General features: G+C 40.9%; 1 protein-coding gene across 5 annotated transcripts in view; it reads left to right on the plus strand.

Annotated features, from left to right (window-relative positions):
- Nucleotides 1–21,734, plus strand: part of myo3a (myosin IIIA) — a 127,093-nt gene that overhangs the window by 5,815 nt on the left and 99,544 nt on the right. For 3 of the 5 annotated variants that reach the window (XM_062957878.1, XM_062957880.1, XM_062957881.1), the window contains exons 1-2: nucleotides 8,903–9,352; nucleotides 16,131–16,313. In XM_062957878.1, the coding sequence (XP_062813948.1) occupies nucleotides 16,146–16,313 (168 nt within the window). In that variant the 5' untranslated portion in view covers nucleotides 8,903–9,352; nucleotides 16,131–16,145. Of the gene's footprint in view, nucleotides 1–8,298; nucleotides 9,353–16,130; nucleotides 16,314–21,734 lie in introns of those variants that run through there. The other 2 variants (XM_062957883.1, XM_062957879.1) reach the window with 2 other exon arrangements.

Raw genomic sequence — 21,734 nt, forward strand, 5'->3', positions numbered from 1 at the left:
TCCTATACTTATTATTCATGATGTGACATAGACACAGGAAGTTTACACTGTTGTGTTACAGAAAATTCCTTTTTATTTGCTTTCATGCATTCCTATAAATTGAGCCCCTGGTGGCACAATGTGTTAAAGCCTTGTGCCGGCAAGACTGCAGACCTGAAGGTTGGGTTGCTGACCTGGGGGTTGCAGGTTTGAATCCAACCCGAGGAGAGTGCCTATGAGCTCCCTCTGTCAGCTCCAGCTTCATGTGTAGACATGAGAGAAGCCTCCCACAAGGATGGCAAAACATCAAAAACATCCAGGTGTCCCCTGAGCAATGTCCTTGCAGGCAGCCAATTCTCTCACACCAGAAGCAACTTGCAGTTTCTCAAGTCGCTCCTGACATGGAAAAAAAATCCTATAAATGAACAAAAGTAGTGTCTGTGTTCCTTGACAAAGACCAAATGTACTAAAGTGTGTCCCTCCCACATGGGACCAATGAGCTTAATTCACTCTTATTGTTGTGTGCACCCAAGTCCTTTCCAACTTACAGTGACCCTAAGGTGAACCTAATGCATGGTTTTCATGGCAAGATTGTTCAGAGGGAGTTTGCCTTTGCCCTCCTCTTAAAGGTTTTCATAGCCAAGCAGAGATTCAAACCCTGGTCTCTAGGTTTGTTGTCCAATACTCATACCACCTCTCCTCACTGCATCTCTAAGGTTCTGGTTAAATAAAAACCCTTTGATAACTACGTTTCAAAACCATTACCAGGAAAGGGTACACTGACAAATGAAACCCACAAGGGATTAAAGAGATTTTTTCCAGCTTCTTACTGTGATGCTTTTGTGTTGTTTAATTGTTTAATTGTGGAACTCAAAATTAGTCTAGACTTCCTTATGTTTAAGTCAAAATTGTGTGTTGAAGGAGTGGGCTCCCACTTCCCTCTTATAGGCCATGGCATCCTGAATCTGTAATAACCTTCTTATGCCAAGCTTCATCATTACTTGCTTTAAGTTGAATTATTTTACAAGTATTATTCCACTGGATGTTTTGTTAGTATCTTATGAATTCTTTACTGGAGGGCCTAGAAGAGACTCACAAATGGTTCTAAGGGAAAATATTTTTGGAGCATGCGTGAGTAAAACCGTGGATATAGAACCCATGGATAAAATGGTCGTTGCTTAGCTCTGAGTGGGGGCCCCGGTGGCGCAGTGTGTTCAAGTTCTGAGCTGCTGAACTTGCGGATAGAAAGGTCGCAGTTTCGAATCTGGGGAGCGGAGTGAGCACCTGCTGTTAGCCCCAGCTTCTGCCAACCTAGCAGTTCAAAGCCATGCAAATGTGAGTAGAGCAATAGATACCGCTCTGGCAGGAAGGTAACAGCGCTCCATGCAGTCATGCCGGCCCCATGGCCTAGGACGTGTCTATGAACAAAGCCGGCTGTTTGGCTTAGAAAGAGAGATCAGCACCGATCCCCAAAGTTAGACACGATTAGACTTAATGTCAGGGCAAAACCTTTACCTTTACCCTTTCAATAGTATAGTCTGATAAGGCAGTGGGTATGTGTTGCTGAACTTAATAAATACAACTTATCAATTTTCCCTCAACTCTACCTTTAAGATCATTTTTGCTTTTACTTCTGCATCCATTTTTAAATACTTAAATTCTTTTGGGCAGGTAGTTATATTCTGTTGTTGCTCTGTAAATCTGCATGGCCATTACTGCAGTTTATTTAATATTATGTTTGAATGCAAGCATATAAAAACATTTAGAGTAATTTATTACGAAGTTGTTTTGTTTGGTGAAAAAGATTATTCTCTGGCACCAAATAACATCCTGACACAGTATCTATTTTGCTATTACACTAATTAATGTTTAAAGAAACATATGTGTATTGGTTTACTTCATGTTTACCAAGGTGTATTATTCAACAGAAGGAGAATATTTATGCCAAATATTCTTTATTGTTGCTAAAACAGTACAATGAGAAAAATAGCAGATTTCCTGCCCTTGCCCCCAAAGCATTTGTTTGTTTTTGTCAAGGAGAAAAGCATTTCCATCCAGCTCTAACTTTGTTCATTGTTTTCAGTTTCCAATGTATTTATTTATTCATTTTGCCTCCTGAAATTTCAAAGAAAGAGATTAAGCTGTCAAAGTGCCCTGTCTTCTGAATAGCTCCCCACCCCTGCTGTCCTAAAATGACAGATAAACGATGTAATGTTTACATAGAATACTGATGTGCACTATAAAGGGAGCAATATAATACTAGACTCGCTTTTTTAAAGCTGAATCTATCCAGCATGGCATATTAATCTGAGTGTTGGACTATGGCTCTGGTGACCAGGATTCAAATCCCTCAGATACAGGCAAACATTCAATGTCTTGCTATAATACAATGAGAGAGAGAGAGACACACACACAGAGAGATAAAGGCAAAGACTTCTCCTTTTATTCCGGCTTTGGAGGTGGTGATCATCTTTGGCTCTGGATGAGGAACTCGTCTCCATTTCCAAGCTAACTAAAGAGCCTGTGTTGTCATTTCCTAGTCATGTGACTGGCATTGACTGCTTGGAGTGTCTTTATGCCTTTCCCGTCAAAGCGGTACCTATTTATCTACTCACATTTGCATGGTTTTGAACTGCAAGGTTGACAGAAGCTAAGGCTAACAGCGGGAGCTCACCCTGTCCTGAAAACTGCCAACCTTCAGGTTAGCAGTTCAGCAGCATAAGAATTTAACCTATTGTGCTACCGCGGCCCCTACTATGGATTCCGTAAATTGGAAACAAATTGAAGACACACAACTACAACTTGTCTGATATGTTGTATTTCAGTCAAGGGTTGGAATTGTGCAGTCCATGGGACACATTCAGTCCCCAAGGCCCCTTTTTATCTAGCCTCAGTGTCGTTTGGTCCCTTCCAGTTTTTTTACCACTATCATTTGCTGCCAGATTGAGACATCATCTCCCTGCCTCTCTAGCTTCCTTTATAGACAGCAACCTATAGATCAAAAGGAATGAAGGGTGAAGAAGGCAGCAATTGCCTGACTTATAGGGATGGGGAAGAAAATTTGAAAATATTTTAAATGGTTGAAAGACAATCTCCAGTTCCTTGAGTTTCAACAGACCATGCTGTTCAGAATCCTAGGCCAAAGACAATTGTAGCAGTTTGAGAATCATTCTGTGCAAAAATTGCACATGGTTGGGGGTATATATATCTCACAACCTCTAAGGAAGCCTGCCACAGATGTGGGCGAAACGTCAGGAGAGAATACTTCTGGAACATGGCCATACAGCCCGAAAAACACACAACAACCCTGTGATTCTGGCCATGAAAGCCTCCAACAACACATTGCACATGGTTATTTTGTACAGAAAACAGCACTGCCTGCACAAGAAATTATGTTTTCTGCACAGATGTTCCTATGTAAAAATATAACATGTAACTTTTCTATACAGAATTATTATTTTCTACTTGAAAATGTGGTTTCCCGAAGAGCAATGCACTTTTCTAAGCAAAAATGCTCAGAATAACTCCTGAACTGCAAAAAAGTGAGAAGAAAGAAAGTACTTGTTGTTCCCTTTGAGAAACAAATTAGGAAAAGTTGCAGTCAAAAGGAAAAGATATTACTATCAGTGACACCAGGGGCTCTTTGATCTCTCTCCCAAAACCCAAGGAAATAAGACCGAGGAAGGGAGAAATAAAATGACTTCAGCAATTACTGTATTCCCTGGTTGTCATTTGAAAAAGGAGGAGCTATGCTAGCTATTTAAAAATGCCTTGGGTGTGTTTCAGGACCTCTGACAGACAAGGAACTTGGGAAGTGTGTATACAAGTATGTGCCTTCAAGTTGCCTTGAATTATTTATAGGTTTTTTTTAAAAAAAACAAAAAACTAATCAAAGGTGGTTTTACCAGTTCCTTTCTTTGAAATACAGCTAACAGCCTGATATTTGTTGGTGGTCTGCTACATAAGCATCAACTGGAGTTGATCCTGCTTGGCTTCCAAGATCAAATAGGATGTGCTACCTTTGTAGTATTTAGGCCCCTGAAGGGTGAATGGAAAATATTCACATGCATGCAATTGCCTGTGGAAATCCCAGGGGGTATATATCTTCGTTGCTCTGTGCCTTCACATTGTTTCTGATTTATGGTTACCCTAAGGTAATGCTTTCACGGGATTTTCTTAGCAATTCTTTTGCCATCCTCTGAGGCTGTGAGAGTGTGATTTGATTTGCACAAAGTCACTGAGTTTCTGTAGCTGAGTGGGAACTGGCTTCTATTTGAAGATGTAATAATTGCCTCCCCAAATAAAAATCCTACCCTTTAAATCATATTTGCCTCCAGTCCTCAAATTGATTGCATAGCAGTAACTCAAAATGTCAATTAAGCATTTAGAAAAGTCCGAATCCAAAAAGGGTGAGCAGGTCAAGGCCAAGGGAATTCAAACATAGCAATTATATGAGTTTTCGGTGATAATGATTTTCAGAGTTTCACTGTCTGCAAATTTGGAGAACTGATGGACAATTCCATGGATAGGGAGGCAAAATAAATCTTTGGGATGGTTCTGCTATCATTTTGCTGCTTTCCCCAGTAGCAATACCTTTGGGAAATCCAACAGACATCCAGCCATCCTCGCTTTCCTTTTAGAGGAAATCCTATAACCATGGTGCTGGAACAGACCTGTCTATATATTTGCCAATCTGGCTTCTTAGGGTAGAGGAATCCATAACAGTAAATGTTCCATATTCCATTAAAGAGTAATACTTGCAGAAAAATTATAATTAGATATGCCTAATATCAACCCACCCGGGTGCTAGAAGCATTTTGCTGTTAGCTTAATTTTATACAGTTCATAAAAACACAAACACTATCTCAATGTCTAGACTTTGCAATCTTTAGGAAGGAGCCATAAAACGTGCTATGCGTATGCCTACAGGACTTTTGCTCTTTCATCATAGCTATCCTCCTAGGCATAGTGCCCTCCAGAAAATACTATCTTGTTTGTGACACTGTTTGTTGCATTCCCTAATTAGATCAAACAGACGACAAATCCAAATCCCCAGATGGCTATCTTTGGAACATCCTCTAGAGATTAGTGCAAGTCCCAGGGATATTTGTGGGGATGTGTCTATGGATTTGGCTTCAGATCTGCAACCTGGGTGGCAAGAATTCTGGCAAGAAATTTCAGAGAAGAGTTCAAGTATTGCCTGTCATCTTATAAGCTGAACTTTTGTGTAGTACTAGGGTTGCTAATGTTTTCTCAGGCAACTACCCCAAACGTTTCTGAGTTTCTGCAACCAGCAGAAATCCAGCAGATCTTTTTACAGGGATTTCTCAGTATCTACTGGGTTTGGTTCCAGGACCTCCCATGGATACTAAGATCTGTGGATTCTGCCTGTTGTCTAGTTGTTATTGACACAGATGGAATTCAAGCCAATGGCAAACAGGTAAACTTGCAAAATCCAAGATTAATCAAAAGCCATGTACTTTGAATGAGAGCATTATGTGACCAGTAGAGTATTCTGAGTATCAGAACTGAATGGTACTCACAGCCTTTCCACACAAAAAAAAATCCACTCCCATTTGTTTGTTTTTGCAAAAATAATAGAGGAGATGGCTAGTGGAAATTCATTCTGTTTCTCCTACAGTTAAACCACTGGACATAATATTAAGAAATCCTTGTGCACCTAACAGTGATCTGACTTTCCAAGTAGATTCAGATCATCTTTACACCCACTTCTAAGCAATAATTTTTATTATTAAGAGGAATGCTAGATACCTCTTGTATGCAGTCAGGGCAGGTTTCTAGTGCAATCCCAAGCACTGTATTTGTGACCTATAAAGGCTTTGAAGGCTCAGAGCCAAGTTTCCATTGGGACTGTCTCTGTCTTTATTGTGAAAAGAAAATCCATTTAGATGCCCAGCCAGAAGAGGCTATTTTGGCATGCAAAGAGCATGTCAACTTCTTAACAGCAGACTGCCTCTTTCCTTTGATGGTTATCATTCGATTTCTTGATCTTCAGATTGCGCCACCACACCTGCCATTTTGTTTTGGGATGACATCCATGTCCTTTATCTATTTTATTTTTACTTAAAAGAAGTAAACCTGATTAAATTAGCATACAATAGCATAAAGCTCCTTTGTTGTCCCACTGCCTGCCAACCTGCTTCCAGGCACAATTCAAAGTGCTGGTTTTGAACTACAATGTTCTATACAGCTCAGGTCCAGATTATTTGAAGGACCGTATCTCTCTCTCTCTCTCTCTATGAACCTGTCAGATATCTACAATCATCTGGGGAAGGCCATCTTTCTGTCCCACCACTCACTCAAGTGTGTTGATGGGAATAAGAAAGAGGGCCCTTTAGATGGCTGCTCTCAGGCTTTGGACCCCCACCCCACTCTGCAAGAGAGACCAGAATGACCCCATCCCTGCTGGTCTTCTGCAAGCAGCAAAAGACATTTCTGTGCCAGCAGGCATTTGGAAAAGGAGGCTGTGAATGAGATTTGGGATGAATTGTCAGCTTTAAATGTCATTTGAATTGTATGTACAGGCAGTCCACAAGTTACAAACACCTGACTTACAAATTAAGAACGGGTGAGATAACTTACAAGTTAAGAACGGGTGAGATAACAAGAGGTGTGAGAAATCTGCCCCAAGAAAAGGAAATTCAGTCCTGAAAGTTATCATGGAGAAAAGGTGTCTCCATTGAAGCTTTCTCACCAATCCTTATTTACACATCAAGCCAGATTTTTCAGAATCCAATTACGGTATCACAGGGACAGAAAGTGAGGTGAAATCTTCTGAACTGGAACAAACACCACAGGGGTGTTAACCCTTCCCTATGCTAAAATATACATTTTGGCCAGAGTTACACTTTTAAAAAATACTTGGGAATTGCCTGCATGTTGCAACCTGCCTTGGGCCACAAGGTGGGTAATAAACAAATATGGGTTGCTGTGAGTTTTCTGGGCTGTATGGCCATGTCCATTGTGTGCTCTGCTATGGCTGGCTTCTCTGGTTGAATTAGTCTGCAGTGCCTTTTGTGTTTGGGTGTTGCGTATGGTGTTCCCTATGTAGACTTGTCCATAGCTGCATGGTATACGGTAGACTCCTGCAGAGGTGAGAGGATCCCTCTCGCCCTTTGCTGAATGTAGCATTTGTTGGATTTGTAGCAGAGCACTTGATGCACCAACCTGAACACAGAATATATTTGGGGACACAGAAATGCTGGACCACTCTAACAACCACCATGTCAGACTACACAGAGAAGCCACTGAAATCCACAAGCATGTGGACAATTTCAACAAAAAGGAGGAAACCATGAAAATGAACAAAATCTGGCTCCCAGTATTAAAAAAAACCCTCTAAAATCAGGGCAGTAAATAAAGAACAACAACACTCTGAAAACTGGGGAATTCCAGACCCTGTTCCAAACAGGGAAATCAAGATTAGCTTCTTCTTTTTTTCATGTTAGGAGTGACTTGAGAAACTGCAAGTCGCTTCTGGTGTGAGAGAATTGGCCGTCAGCAAGGACAGGGATGCCCAAATGTTGGATGTTTTTACCATCCTTGTGGGAGGCTCCCCTCATGTCAGCTAAACCCGCCCAACAAAGGATCCCCCCAGGCAGGAATCAGCCAGCCCTTGAAGCTGCAAGTCTTTTCAATGCTAATCAAGGCAATTGATTGCAACATTCACACTTGCTCCCTGGTCTCTGGAACATGGCTATAGGGTCCAGAAAACCCACAGCAATCCATGGAAACCTTGGACAACGCATTGGCTAAGCGAACGAACCCAAAGGGTGCTCACCAATGCATCGTCTTCATCATGGAAAGAAGTGACAAGTGGAGTGCCGCAGGGCTCCGTCCTGGGCCCGGTTCTGTTCAACATCTTTATTAACGACTTAGACGAAGGGTTAGAAGGCACGATCATCAAGTTTGCAGACGACACCAAACTGGGCGGGATAGCCAACACTCCAGAAGACAGGAGCAGAATTCAAAACGATCTTGACAGACTAGAGAGATGGGCCGAAACTAACAAAATGAAGTTCAACAGGGACAAATGCAAGATACTTCACTTCAGCGGAAAAAATGGAAATCAAAGATACAGAATGGGGGACGCCTGGCTTGACAGCAGTGTGTGCGAAAAAGACCTTGGAGTCCTCGTGGACAACAAGTTAAACATGAGCCAACAATGTGATGTGGCTGCTAAAAAAGCCAATGGGATTCTGGCCTGCATCAATAGGGGTATAGTGTCTAGATCCAGTGAAATCATGCTCCCCCTCTATTCTGCCTTGGTCAGACCACACCTGGAATACTGTGTCCAATTTTGGGCACCGCGGTTGAAGGGAGATGTTGACAAGCTGGAAAGCGTCCAGAGGAGGGCGACTAAAATGATTAAGGGTCTGGAGAACAAGCCCTATGAGGAGCGGCTTAAAGAACTGGGCATGTTTAGCCTGCAGAAGAGAAGGCTGAGAGGAGACATGATAGCCATGTACAAATACGTGAAGGGAAGTCATAGGGAGGAGAGGGAGCAAGCTTGTTTTCTGCTGCCCTGCAGACTAGGACACGGAACAATGGCTTCAAACTACAGGAAAGGAAGGAGATTCCACCTGAACATCAGGAAGAACTTCCTCACTGTGAGAGCTGTTCGGCAGTGGAACTCTCTCCCCCGGGCCGTGGTGGAGGCTCCTTCTTTGGAGGCTTTTAAACAGAGGCTGGATGGCTATCTGTTGGGGGTGCTTTGAATGCGATTTCCTGCTTCTTAGCAGGGGGTTGGACTGGATGGCCCATGAGGTCTCTTCCAACTCTACTATTCTATGATTCTATGAACAATTATGGTGTTTGTCATAAAACTGAATGACTGTGTCACGCAATGATGCCTGTCTGAAAAGACTGTCAGGGACATGAAATGCTTGGAAAGCGCGAAGGCAGAGCCAGCTGTAAGGAGTGGGAGCAGCGTGGCTGGGAAGGCTGAGCTTTGGGCTGGCCTCTCCGCAGGTGGTTGCCACCTTGGCCACGGAAGAGAGGGGAGCAGGGGGTTGGACGCTTTGTTGCTTCCTTGGCAAGGGCGGGGTCGAAGTGAGACAGGAGATCCCTGGAGGTGAAGGCGAGGGACCTGCCCCGGCGCTGACCTTGGAAGGGGAAGCGCCTGCGTCTGGAGGGCGCGAAGGCAGGCGGGGAGAGGCGAGGCGCCAGGCAGGAGCGCGCTGCCCGATCCTCTCTTTTTCGCCTCAGAGGGGCGGTGGCTGGATGGGTCCGGTTGCCCGGGAAGAAGGAGGAGGAGGAGGAGGAGAAGCCACGCTCCGGAGCTGGCGGCCAGCCCCGACCCCAGGCGCCTTCCACGCAGGAAGAGGGAGGCGGCGCCCCCGCAGCAAGCACGGTAAGGAAGCGGAGGAGGACGTCCACACGGGAGAATGGATGCAGTCCGACACCGCGATGAGCTGCTACGGCTCGTCGGGGATGCAGTTTGATAAGCCAGAGAAGGCTAAAGACTGGCATGAGCAAACTTGAGCTCTCTTTCCAAGTGTTTTGGACTTCAACTCCCACCATTCCTAACAGCCTCAGGCCCTTTCCTTTTCCCCCTCAGCCGCTTAAGCGGCTGAGGGGGAAAAGGAAGGGGCCTGAGGCTGTTAGGAATGGTGGGAGTTGAAGTCTAAAACACCTGGAGTTTGCCCATTCACTCAGTGAGAAATAACCCTGTGGGTGAATAAATTGACACCTGTTGGATTTAAATAAATATATTTTTAGATACAGAGGTCTTTGACAGGAAATCTCTCTTCTGTTAGAATGGGTGCAAACTTTCTAGGTACATTTCCAGGCGCTCTTGTTGCTTGTGTGGTATCCTTTTTTTTTCTACTTGAAGGATCAGGTTGAAGTATATATTTTTAAAAAATAGCTCTCTTACACCTTTTCAGTGACTAACAGGAAACAACTTAGAGTAGAGTCTCACTTATCCAAGATAAACTGGCCGGCAGAACATTGGATAAGCGAAAATCTTGGCTAATAAGGAGGGATTAAGAAAAAAAAGCCTATTAAACATAAAATTACATTATGATTTTAGAAATTAAGCACCAAAACATCATGTTTTACAAGAAATTGACAGTTCAATACACAATAATGTTATGTAGTCATTACTGTATTTACGAATTTAGCACCCAAACATTGCAACATTTACTGCAAAAACCTAAACCTAAAACTAAAAGGCAGACTATCTTGGATAATACAGAACCTTGGATAAGTGAAGCTTGGATAAGTGAGACTTTACTGTAATTCATAATAGGGTTGTACAATTGTAATGCTATCTTTCAGCTGGCAATAAAATGTATTGCAGCAAACTATTTGTTTATAAGTGTTGTCGAAGGCTTTCATGGCCAGAATCACTGGGTTGCTGTGAGTTTTCCAGACTGTATGGCTATGTTGTGGGAGCACTCTCTGCTGACGTTTCGCCCACATTTATGGCAGGCATCCTCAGTGGTTGTGAGGTTTGTTGGAAACTAAGCAAGTGAGATTTACATATCTATAGAAAGTCCAAGGTGGGAGAAAGAACTCTTGTCTCTTGGAAGTGTGGATGTTGCAGTTAATCACCTTGACTAGTTTTGAAAAGCTTTGCAGCTTCAAAGCCTGGCTTCTTCCTACCTGAGGGAATCATTTTTGGGAAGTATTAGCTGGCCCTGATTGTTTCATGTCTGGAATTCTCCTGTTTTCAGAGTGTTGTTCTTTATCAACTGTCCTGTTTTTAGAGTTTTTAAAAATACTGGTAGCCAGATTTTGTTCATGTTCATGGTTTCCTCCTTATTGTTGAAATTGTCCACATGCTTGTGGATTTCAATGGCTTCACTGTGTAGGCTGACATAGGGGTTATTAGAGTAGTCCAGCATTTCTGTGTTCTCCAATAATATGCTGTGTCCAGGTTGGTTCATCAAGTGCTCTGCTATGGCTGACTTCTCTGGTTGAATTAGTCTGCAGTGCCTTTCATGTTCCTTGATTCATGTTTGGGCAATGATACTGCGTTTGGTGGTCCTTGTTCAGAGTTGCATGGTATACGGTAGACTCCTGCAGATGTGAGAGGATCCCTCTTGTCCCTGGCTGAATGTAGCATTTGTTGGATTTTCTTAGTGGGTCTGTAGATAGTTTGTAGGTTGTGTTTCTTCATCAGCTTCCCTATACGGTCAGTGGTTCCCTTGATGTATGGCAAGAACACTTTTCCTCTGGGTGGATATTTTGTCTTTACTCTTGTGGCTTGCTGTGAAGCTGCAAGGCTTTTCAAGGCTAATCAAGGTGATTGCCAGATTCACACTTCCAACAGACAAGAGTTCTTTCTCTCACCCTGGACCTTCCACAGATATATTAACTTCACTTGCTTCGTTTCTAACAAACCTCACAACCTCTGAGGATGCCTCATGAGAAATGTCAGGAGATAATGCTTCTGGAACATAGCCATACAGCCTGGAAAACTCACAGCAACCCAGTGATTCCAGCCATGAAAGCCTTTGACAACACATTTCTATATTTAGTGGCACCCTTGTTACTTGTGTGGTACCCTTTCTTCTGCCTGAGGGATCAGTTTGAAGTATTCTTAAAATCAGTATTTTTAAAAAAGCAATAGCCCTCTTACACATTTTCAGTGACGAACAGTAAACAAACTTAATTCATTTTTAAGTGATCGATTTACTTCTCGCATAATAGGGTTGTACACTTGTAATGCTGGCTTTCAGCTGGCCATAAGATGTATTGCAGCAAACAATTTGTTTATACAGCTTGCATTGACTTTTTGGTCATATAACAGCCCAATCACCTGCAATTTGTAATCGGCTGCTACTGCCCTAAGATTACTAATGTAATTCCAACTGGATTTTTTTCTGACTCCTTTATTTGCCACAAATGACTTATTAAAGAAACTAAAACACTCTTACATCATCTGTGTCTTGTCGCTTTAACATTTTTTGATCCTTAGTAAAAGCAGGACATAATGAAAAAATATATGGAGTGAATGCTAATACTTGGATTCCTCTCAGGTGTAAAGAACCCTGGATGCTGATGGCATTAGACAATAATAGAACTGCAGTTCATGGCTAGTTGCAGTTCCAGCGCAGGGAAAAGTTATATTTTAGGACTATGACTTCTAACATTCCCCAGCACACAAGTTCATGCAGGCTGGAAGGTCTTGGAAGTTCTAGCCCAACAATTATACTTTCAGACCCTAGTCAACAAATCAAAGCCAACTCCAGTGGTTCCCAACCTGGCCAAAACATCTGGGGACCCACAGGTTGAGAACCACGGATCTATACTGTTACTCCATCCACTTCTATTTGCCCTTTTCTGAGCACCTAGGCTGTCCCAAGACATTTTGATGTGAAAAACAACATGACAGCCCTTCCATTCCATATTTTAAAAACCCAAAACAACCCTCAGTGGCCAGACATCTGATTTTTATTCAATAGTAGTGATCAGACAGGCTTCTTCAACACACCTGAAAGCATCAAATTAGCTCTGGGCAACTCTCTCATCCACCAGCTTCCTAATATCTGCTTCTCAAGGTGCCTGATTTACTCTGCTGTGTAAAATGTACAGCCAGTTCTTTTTAGTGTTTGTACTTAGCAGTCAGTTCCAGGGACATTATAATTGTCTGAGTTACAGGTCCCAGTAATTTCATTTACATATCTTTAAAATAACTGTTGTCAAAGTCAAAGCTTTTGAAAAACTAACTTCCTTGAATTACCATTCCCAGAATCCTCCATCTAGCAAGTCTGCTAGCCATGTTAGTTTAGGAGATTGTGGATGTTTTGTTCTCCAACATTACTTTACAAAATGATGCAAACTTTATGTATTTTAATACCTTAAAAACATTGCCAACTTCAATGTTATTGCAAACCAGGGTGAGAATTATGTGTCTCTCCACATATTGTTAAATATCAACTATCAACATTCTCTACCTTTGGCTTTGTCTGTTTAATATTGAAAGTTGTGGTGCAATAACATTTGGAGGGTTACCCAATTCTCCTACTTGACTTAAGTTATTGCTGCTAATCCATCCTGATTTAGATGTTGTCCAGATATGTTATCCATTTCTTTCATTGCCAGCTTCTCAGGCACTAACAGTGTTGTGGATGTGAAGTCAGATGCATGGAATTGCTTCATTTAAGGGCTTTCCCCTTACCTGACCTGTTATCAGATATGCTGCTTTAATTTCTAACTTGGATATCAGTAGCTCAGAAAGCAGGCAATTCTTGGGTTACGACTGACCCAGTTTTTTGGTTGCTTACTCCTGTTGTCATCCACTTTGACAAATAGACTTGAGAGAGTGGAAGACTGAATTGATTTTTGTGACATATAAATATTGGCTTGTAATAGGAAAATTAAATGGTACTTAAGCTTTGGAATCCAGCTTGCTCTCCACAAACATGAATCAACAGTCTGCTTGTTGAAAAATCACTCTTCCTTTCTAACAGTATATTTCCCCCCCAGTTAAATGACACTAAGATGAAAAAGAATTGGGCTTCATCCACAGACTGCTAATACTAAACTTGCTGTTTTCTTATGTGCAAGGTTTACACATATCAAAGAGTAGTGGTTACATTTCCAGTGTTGTATATCAACTTTGTATAAACAGATCTGTCAAGCAAATACATGGATAAAGGACTTCCATTTTTAATAAACATTTTCTAGCTTTCAGTGATGGCCCTAGCATTCATTCCCCTGAAATGGTTGCCTGGGGCAACAGATACTGGGAAGTGGCAGGAAGGAGCTATATGTATGTATTGATATAAATTGCTCTATATCCCCTGTGATTGCTTCTTAAATACATTTATTTTAGGAAGTTGCTTTTTTTCCAGGTTACCTAGGACCAGTTTTGTGCCCATTTCCTATAGCTGTTTCTTTCTTTTTTCTGGGAAACTGTCATGGGATAAGAAGTTGATGATTCATAGATGAATATTGGTCCATAGACCAACACGTTGAATAGCACTGCCCTAAACAAGCTTGTTGCTTTTGGTTGTTGGAAGTGGAGAACAATACTAACAATGCTTTGCATAAACAAACAACCAAACATACATATACTAATCAGTAATGTAGTCAGTTAGAGTGACCTCGATATAATCTGATTTTTTAAATCTGTTTTGTTTCTGTGTTTGATGTAGACCAGACTTAGATATCTCATGTGGGGGATAGGCAGTTTCTCTTCCTTCAATATGTCAAGATCAGACATTATGTTTCATTTTTTCCTAAAAATCTCCCAGGAGCAAGCAGCCAATGGATTGGGGACTGGCACCAGTCCAGGGACCACCGTTTTGTGTAGCACTGATGTCAGTTGACTTTCTTAAGGATGATTTCAGTTCTTTATCCAGTCAGTCCTATTTCTGCTCAGATGTGAGAATCTTGAGACTTACCATCAGCCTTAGCCAAGGTTGCAAATGGTGAGGAATGCAGGGAGTTGCCATCCAACAGCATTTTGATAATTACATGATTCTCACCTCGGCTCTAGTATATAGCCAAGCATTGCAAGCTAAGTAACTATATACTGTCCTAAGATGGGAACCTTGTACATGAAATATATTTCATTTGTTTCTCCAGTGGTGCATTCTTGCTCTTTAATGACTCCTTGCACAGTCCTTATTTCACTTCTTTACAGGCTTGGTGGAGTATGCTTTCCCACTGTAAGTTCTGAGGGAAAATTGAATTTGTCTGTCCAGTTGCCTTTTGTATATGAAATGGGATAACGTGCCATTTTGTTCTTCATCTCAGGTGGGATAGACTTCCCTTCCACCATGGCCAGCATGGAAACCAATATATTGCAGTATAAAGTTGTTCCCCCCACATTTGGGGATTTAACTTTTGTAGATTTGATTATTCACAGATGTGATTAATGTCATCTCTCTAGGAATCTCTAGGTCTTTCCTGCAGAAGTTGATCATATAGTCATAGTGGAGGCTCTGCGGGTACCTCCCACCTCATTAGACAGATGGTTTTCTCCATCTTAGTCTGCTGCTGCTGTCACATTGCCGGGACGGAGTCCAGTGGAGCCCATCAAATGATCCAGGGCTATTTCTGGTGGGGCTCCACCCCGGCAGAATGATGGCAGACTTCTGGACCTCAGTGTGATGAGGTCCTTGGAGAGGTTCTCTCAGGTAAAACAAATTTGGTTCCTCCACTTCTGTGGTGGTCTTGTTTCCCTAACCTCAAAAAATGTGGTCTGTATCATATATTTGGGTTCCTCTGCTTATATGATTATAGAACTACTGTATATTCCACTTTAGTTGTCATGGCATTACACCATGGAATCCCAAGACCTGAAGTTAGAAGAACGGCATTTCAAACTCTTAGCCATGGAGCTCAAGCACCTTGCCAAACTATATTTCTCAGAGTTATGTAAGAGCAAAGCAGCTATGGCAGTCATAGCAGAATCACTGTGTAGTCTGGAAAGTCCCCTTCCCTCGCTATCCTTACAATAATAATGTAAGATACACTGTTATGTTCCTTGTATGGTTGAAAAACTGAAATGCAGCTTAGCTAAAACACCTCATACAAGAATTGGGCAACCTGAGTTGCCCTCAAGATATTTTGGGACTGTAGTTCCGATCAGTCTTAGCACAGCCAATTGTGAAGCCTGATAAAAAAAATGCAGTCCAGCAAAGCCTAAAGGGTCACACTCCTTAATCATCCTGGTCTAATGAGTTCATAGTGGAGTTGGGTCTTGAATTGAGGTCTTCAGTTGTTACCTGGCAGTGCTGTCTTTGCCTTCCACCATACTGATGCCTGAAAGGATTTGGAATATCATGGTGCTGCCTCTGTGGGGTTCTTTCCTCCCATAACCTGCATCCCACATCTCAGGTTAGAACTGTTGGCATTGCTCTTTAGAGAAGCTTCATTGTCTTACATAAGCTGGAGGGCAAAAGATGGAATTATTTACCATATTGACTGGAGATGATGGAAGTTGTAGTACAGTACATCTGGTGGATGATAAATGACTCCTTGCACAATCCTCATCTTACTCCTTTACTGACTTGGCAGAACATGCCTTCCCACTTCTCATGATTCTTGTTATTAGTATATAGAAATTTCAAGTGTAATGCATTTTAACCTATTCAGTTTAACCTATAACCAGGATGCATGCTTATTAATATTGACTTCACTTTGCAGAAATTTTTGGTTTTTATTTCCAGGATTCATTATTTGAGATGCTGCCCTTAACTGGCAAAACAATAGTATTTGATAGCTTTCCTGATCCTTCGGATACCTGGGAAATCGTTGAGACAATTGGCAAAGGAACGTATGGCAAAGTGTTTAAAGTGTTCAACAAGAAAAATGGGAGCAAAGCAGCTGTCAAAATCTTGGATCCAATTCACGTAAGCGTGTTTTAAAATTAATAGCGGTGGAATTCATGCTGATGATATGAAAAAGTCCCAGAATGAAATGAACAAGAGGGAGCATTTTGATGGCCAAGCTGCAGTTTTATTAGATATTTTATCACTGGGTGTGTTTGGTGATGTTGTCTTCTCTTTAATGTGCAAGTGATACCATGTTTCTGTGTAACAAAATAATTTTGAGAATTATGATAGATATTGACACCCAAGGGGTTGAATGGGTAGGTTTTTATGTTCAGTCAGGAACGTGTGCAGGTTTGGCATTATTGTCTATGCTGGAGGCCTAAACTCTATTGGAGAAATGGTTGCCAGTTCCTGGAGTATCCTTTCCATGCCTTGCTGAATGTTCACTCTAAGCAAATGAGCACAGAGAAGGAGAGAAGCAGCTTCCAGTCACTTTGCCTTCTCATTCTGGGAGCTGTATAGACTGAACACAAAGAGAGAGAAAGTAATTGAATGGGCAGTAGTAGTCCATGAAGGAAGGGTACAGTATTTTGTGAGAAGGTTCCTCAAAACCTGGAACTCAGATGAAGTTGATAAATACTATACAGGCTGAGTATCTCTTGCCTAAAATGCTTAGGACCAGAAATGTTTTGGATTTCAGAATTTTTCAGACATTGGAATGCAGTTGGTTCCCCACATCTTCAGGTTTAACTTTTGTGGATTGAGGATGTGTTGTTGTTGTTTTGTGGATTTAATTCATGTGGTCTCTTCAGGAATCTCTAGGATTGACTGAAATTAAAGAATTTAAAGATCCCTAGACAGTTTTTTTTTTACTTTTGTGTGGGTTTTGTACCTTTTAGTTCAGTAAATGTGGAAGTACCCAAAAGGTCTTTTTACAAAGAATATATTTAATAATTTTGTGCATGAAACAAGGTTTGTGTACAGTGCACAATAAAAAAGCAGATGTGTCAGTATCTCAGCTACTCATGCCTCTGTGTCTGTCTAAAACTGAATGTTGTTATTGGCATTGAATGTTTGCCTTATATGTGTTCATTGTAATCCGCCCTGAGTCCCCTTCGGGGTGAGAAGGGCGGAATATAAATACTGTAAATAAATAAATAAATAAATGTGGTCATTTTTGGATTTTTTCAGATTTTGGAATTCTGGATAAGGAATACTTAACCTGTGTTTTGCTTGTTCGTTAGTTGTGTTAATATTCTCCTTTCCTCTAGTTAGCCCAAGACAAGGCATGCAGTTCTCTTCTGCCTTTTTAAAAATTTTCTCTACTTCTTGAAGTTGACCAGGTAGAGAGCAAGAGGTTGGGAGAGAGCAAGACATAGGGTGCATCTACACTGTGGAATTAATGCAGTTTAATTGGTTTAATTGCCATGGTCCAACACTATGGAATCATGAATGTTGTAGTTCCACAGGGCCTCTAGTCATCTTTGCTAATGTGCTGGTGCCTCATATAATATTGAGCCATGGCAGTTAAAATAGTGTTATAAACAAACAAACAAACAAACAAATAAATAGTGTCGAACTGCATTAATTTAACAGTGTAGAGATGTCCAAGAGTGAGAAGTGACTAAGAGCAATTTCATTCATGGAATTTCATCCAGGCAGTTCACTAACGTGTTTTGGAAGAGCAGGCAGGATTCCTCACACAGCCCTGTCCTTGATTTAAAATGAATCAGAGCCCATTTGAGTTAGCACCATGTGGCGCCTGGTGGGTTGCACATCAGTGGTGAATCCGTTCAGAGTTTTCTGTTAAGTGAGCAATCCAAGGAGCTGAAATTGCTCAGAGGACAAGATTCAGCACCTTGAAAAGCTCATTTCAAGTTTCTATTAGAATCAGGGCAGATTTCTTACCCCACTGGTGTGGAAGCCTCCAGCGTAGTAACATGGCACGAGCAGTCAATGGTGATGGTGTTCTGACACCAGTATCATGGTAGTATCTCTAAAAGAAGGAAGCAACTGCTGGAAGACATTAAATAGAGGGAAGATGGAAAACCATACTACATAGGGTTCTTATAGCTCATTTTGCCTGGGTTTGTGTTAATCTTCTTTGAGCATCCTAAAACTGGTAGCCATTTGGTTTATGTGCCAGATTCCTGATAAGCATCTTTTAATTATGGTACCTCTGTCCCTGTCTTCCCTGATAAGAACCCTATGTAGCATGAATTCCATCTTCCCCCTATTTAGTTACAGGGGATTTCTACCATATTAGTTTATAAAGGGCACAATAATTTATCCCAGAGATGAGGAATACATAGCCCTTTACTGTTGTTAGAGTATAGCTGGTCAGAACTTGTGTGAGTTGCCATTCAACAACATCGGATTTCACTTATGCTTATCTCGGGCCTTAATGGACTGTTTGCAAAAACAATTGCATAGTACTGTCAGGGGAGCACTTGTTAACTATGGGAGTCATTCCAACAGAGTCTTGTCTTCTAATGAGTCTGGACTGTGTCTAGAATTTACCCATGCATGTTTCATTTTCAAGTTATATTTTCAAAATGCACTAAAAAGATCTGTAACAGCACCTGATACCTTATTTAAACAAAAAAAAGTCAATGATATAGTGTATATTTATACAATGCATGCAGACATAGTCAAACTTATACAGGCTGAGTATGCCTTATCACAAATGCTTGGCGCAAGAGCTGTTTTGAATTTGGGAATTTTTCTTGGAGGTGAGACCCAAGCCAAAACATGAAATGCATGTATGTTTCATATCACTCTTTTAGGTAATTTTATACACAATATTTTTACTAAGCTTGTGCATGAAACAAAATGTTTGCACACTTACTATCAGAAACCAACAGTGTCACTTTCTCAGCCACCAGTGCTTTTCAGATTTTGCATTTCTGGATATGAGATACTCAACTTATGGGGCTTGAGCTAAGGGATCTTATCTATATGTGACCCAAGTCTACATGTTTATATCCATACATACTAATCATTAGATTTTTCTTAAAGTCAAGAGAGTATTCCTATTTTACTTCTCCCTCATCTTAAATCATTCCACTTGGATGGTACAACTTATTATTAATAAAACCTGGGAAATTTGCTTTTTTGAGTATGATTCCCACTAGCTGGAGACTAAATAATCTTTCCATGGTGATATTAAGCCAAAGCTGGAGAACATATGACTCTCTAGATACTGTTGAATCATGACTTCTGTCTTTCTCTGTCACAGCTAAAAGCAGTTTGAATCACCACCATTTGGAAGATGTACATTCTCCATTCCTGTATTTTGCTAGGGCTGTAGCTAGGGAGTGAGTCTTGTTGAAATAGTGACAGCTGGACTTCTGACGTGAAGGTTGGGTTGCTGACCTGAAGGTTGCCAGTTCGAATCCGTGAGACGGGTGAGCTCTTGTCTGTCAGCTCTAGTTTGCAGGGACATGAAAGAAGCCTCCCAGGCATCCCCAGGGCAATGTCTCTGTAGACAGGCAATTCTCTCATACCAGAAACAACTTGCCAAGTCGCTTCTGACACGATAAAAAAGTAGATTTCTGAATAAACATAGATAGGATTCTATTTATTCATATCATTCACCTGAGACAATTACACCTACAGCTTTTTTCTGAGGCCTTTGGACTTCCCCAGTGTTGTATTTATGAGCTGGTATCCTGAAAGTGACTTATGTAAGCATAAGTCCAAAGTATGCCTGCTTATTTTTTGTCTTTGCAGTTAAACTTCAGTCTCCCTTCCAGCCTTGCTATAGCATAGCCCTGCCTATGGAATTCAGGATCTTGACCATGGTATGGAAGAATGCTTTCTTTTTATCCTTCTTGAAGTGGTCAACTTTTAATAAACAATGTGGCCCAGCATCATTGCTTTATAATCATGAGATAATTTAGAAGCTAAAGCCTCATCGGTAGCTCCTTCAGGGAATTTGTTTTAAAAAATCACATCTTTTAAAATAAAATATTGTGGCTTTTATCTAGCTGGAACAGCTTTATCCTGTTTCCAAAGAACTGGTTCATCTTTCCCGCCAATTAGAATTTCTTATCAAATGTGCTGCTGATTCACAACCCTAAGATTACAATCTTAATTAAATGAATTTGAACGCATTAAGATGTATTTGCAGTCTCTCTGTTCAAAAATAGCTCTTTTATTATTATTTTTCCTTTGCGCTTGCCTGAGGTGCCTTCTGATCCACGGTTATCTGAACAATTTAAATATTTTCTACCACCTACGTTGCCGAAAGAAAGATGAGGGAAATATAAGGATGTTTATTATTAGTCAGTGTTAAAAGCAAAGATCAGAAATGAGAAAGGTTAAGATTTTTTGATTCCAAACTGTATAGATTAAAAGAAGCAGAAACATTCCATCCATAATGTCCCTGGAATAGAGTGCTGCATCACAATAGTATTGTCTTTCTGTTTAGTCTTTAAGGTTAGTCTGAACCCTATAGTGAATATTTATTATCCCTATCAGGATCCTTGTTCTTCTTTCATTCTCCTGAGCATCCATTTAGAAGACTCATTTGCTCCTTGAAAAAAGGTGCCATAAAGTCCCAGATGGTCCAAAGGTTTTTCTTTCGTGACCAGCACATGGTGACCTGATTTGTGGAACTTGGTTTGGTTCCATAAACAACACCTTCCTTCTACTTAAACTGAAGGAATTGTGAGTGGCTGCAGAGGGAGCCATTGCAATAACCTAAAAAGAACAGTACTTGAAAATTTCTGTCTTTCTATAGGGAACTCGAGGCCACAGAATCATGAAAAAATGGAAGCTAACCCAAGATCAAATAATTATCATAAATTTACATTGTCAGTGACATAGCACATGCTGATGCACCTGCTCATTCGCTTTCTGAAAATACTGTTTGATATATTTTCCCCAGGAGTTTAAGATGTACAGAATTAAAAGAGAAAGTTTCTACTAATATAGGTAGGAATATATGAAAGAGAAAAATAAAGAAGCCCTTGCCTTGTAGCTTTTTGAAAGAGCTGCCTACATTTTGCAATAACTAATTTAAAGCTATTGGTATCCCCCTTTACAGATAGAAGAATGTAATTATTCTAATGGTTTTCTACTGTGAAATAGCTCAAGTTGAAAGGCATACAAAAGCTTCTGACAAGGCTTATTATGGGGCTTTACAGACAAGATGTTTGTGGAGCAGGAAAGATAACGAGGTCTATGGTTGCGCATAAAGTTCTCCTCTGATTTCACAAATTCTACCCACCAGATGCTTGTTCTCCATTTTTTAAAATGTGATTATGTATATACTGCAAAAACAATACAGGCCACATATCTTCAGGGAACTTACCATGGAAACAAGAAACGGTGGATAATACACCGTTGAAATGATTGACTGATATGATTGAACATTATTGAAATGATCGACTTCTGCCTGATGTTACTATAGAGTTGCACTGAAGGAGCTAGAAAGTCCCCAGAGAAGTGTTTCAACAAGTCAATCCCAAATCTTAATATCTGAATGAATATTCT

This window comes from Anolis carolinensis, chromosome 6, assembly GCF_035594765.1.
Source record: "Anolis carolinensis isolate JA03-04 chromosome 6, rAnoCar3.1.pri, whole genome shotgun sequence".
Lineage (NCBI taxonomy): Eukaryota > Metazoa > Chordata > Lepidosauria > Squamata > Dactyloidae > Anolis > Anolis carolinensis.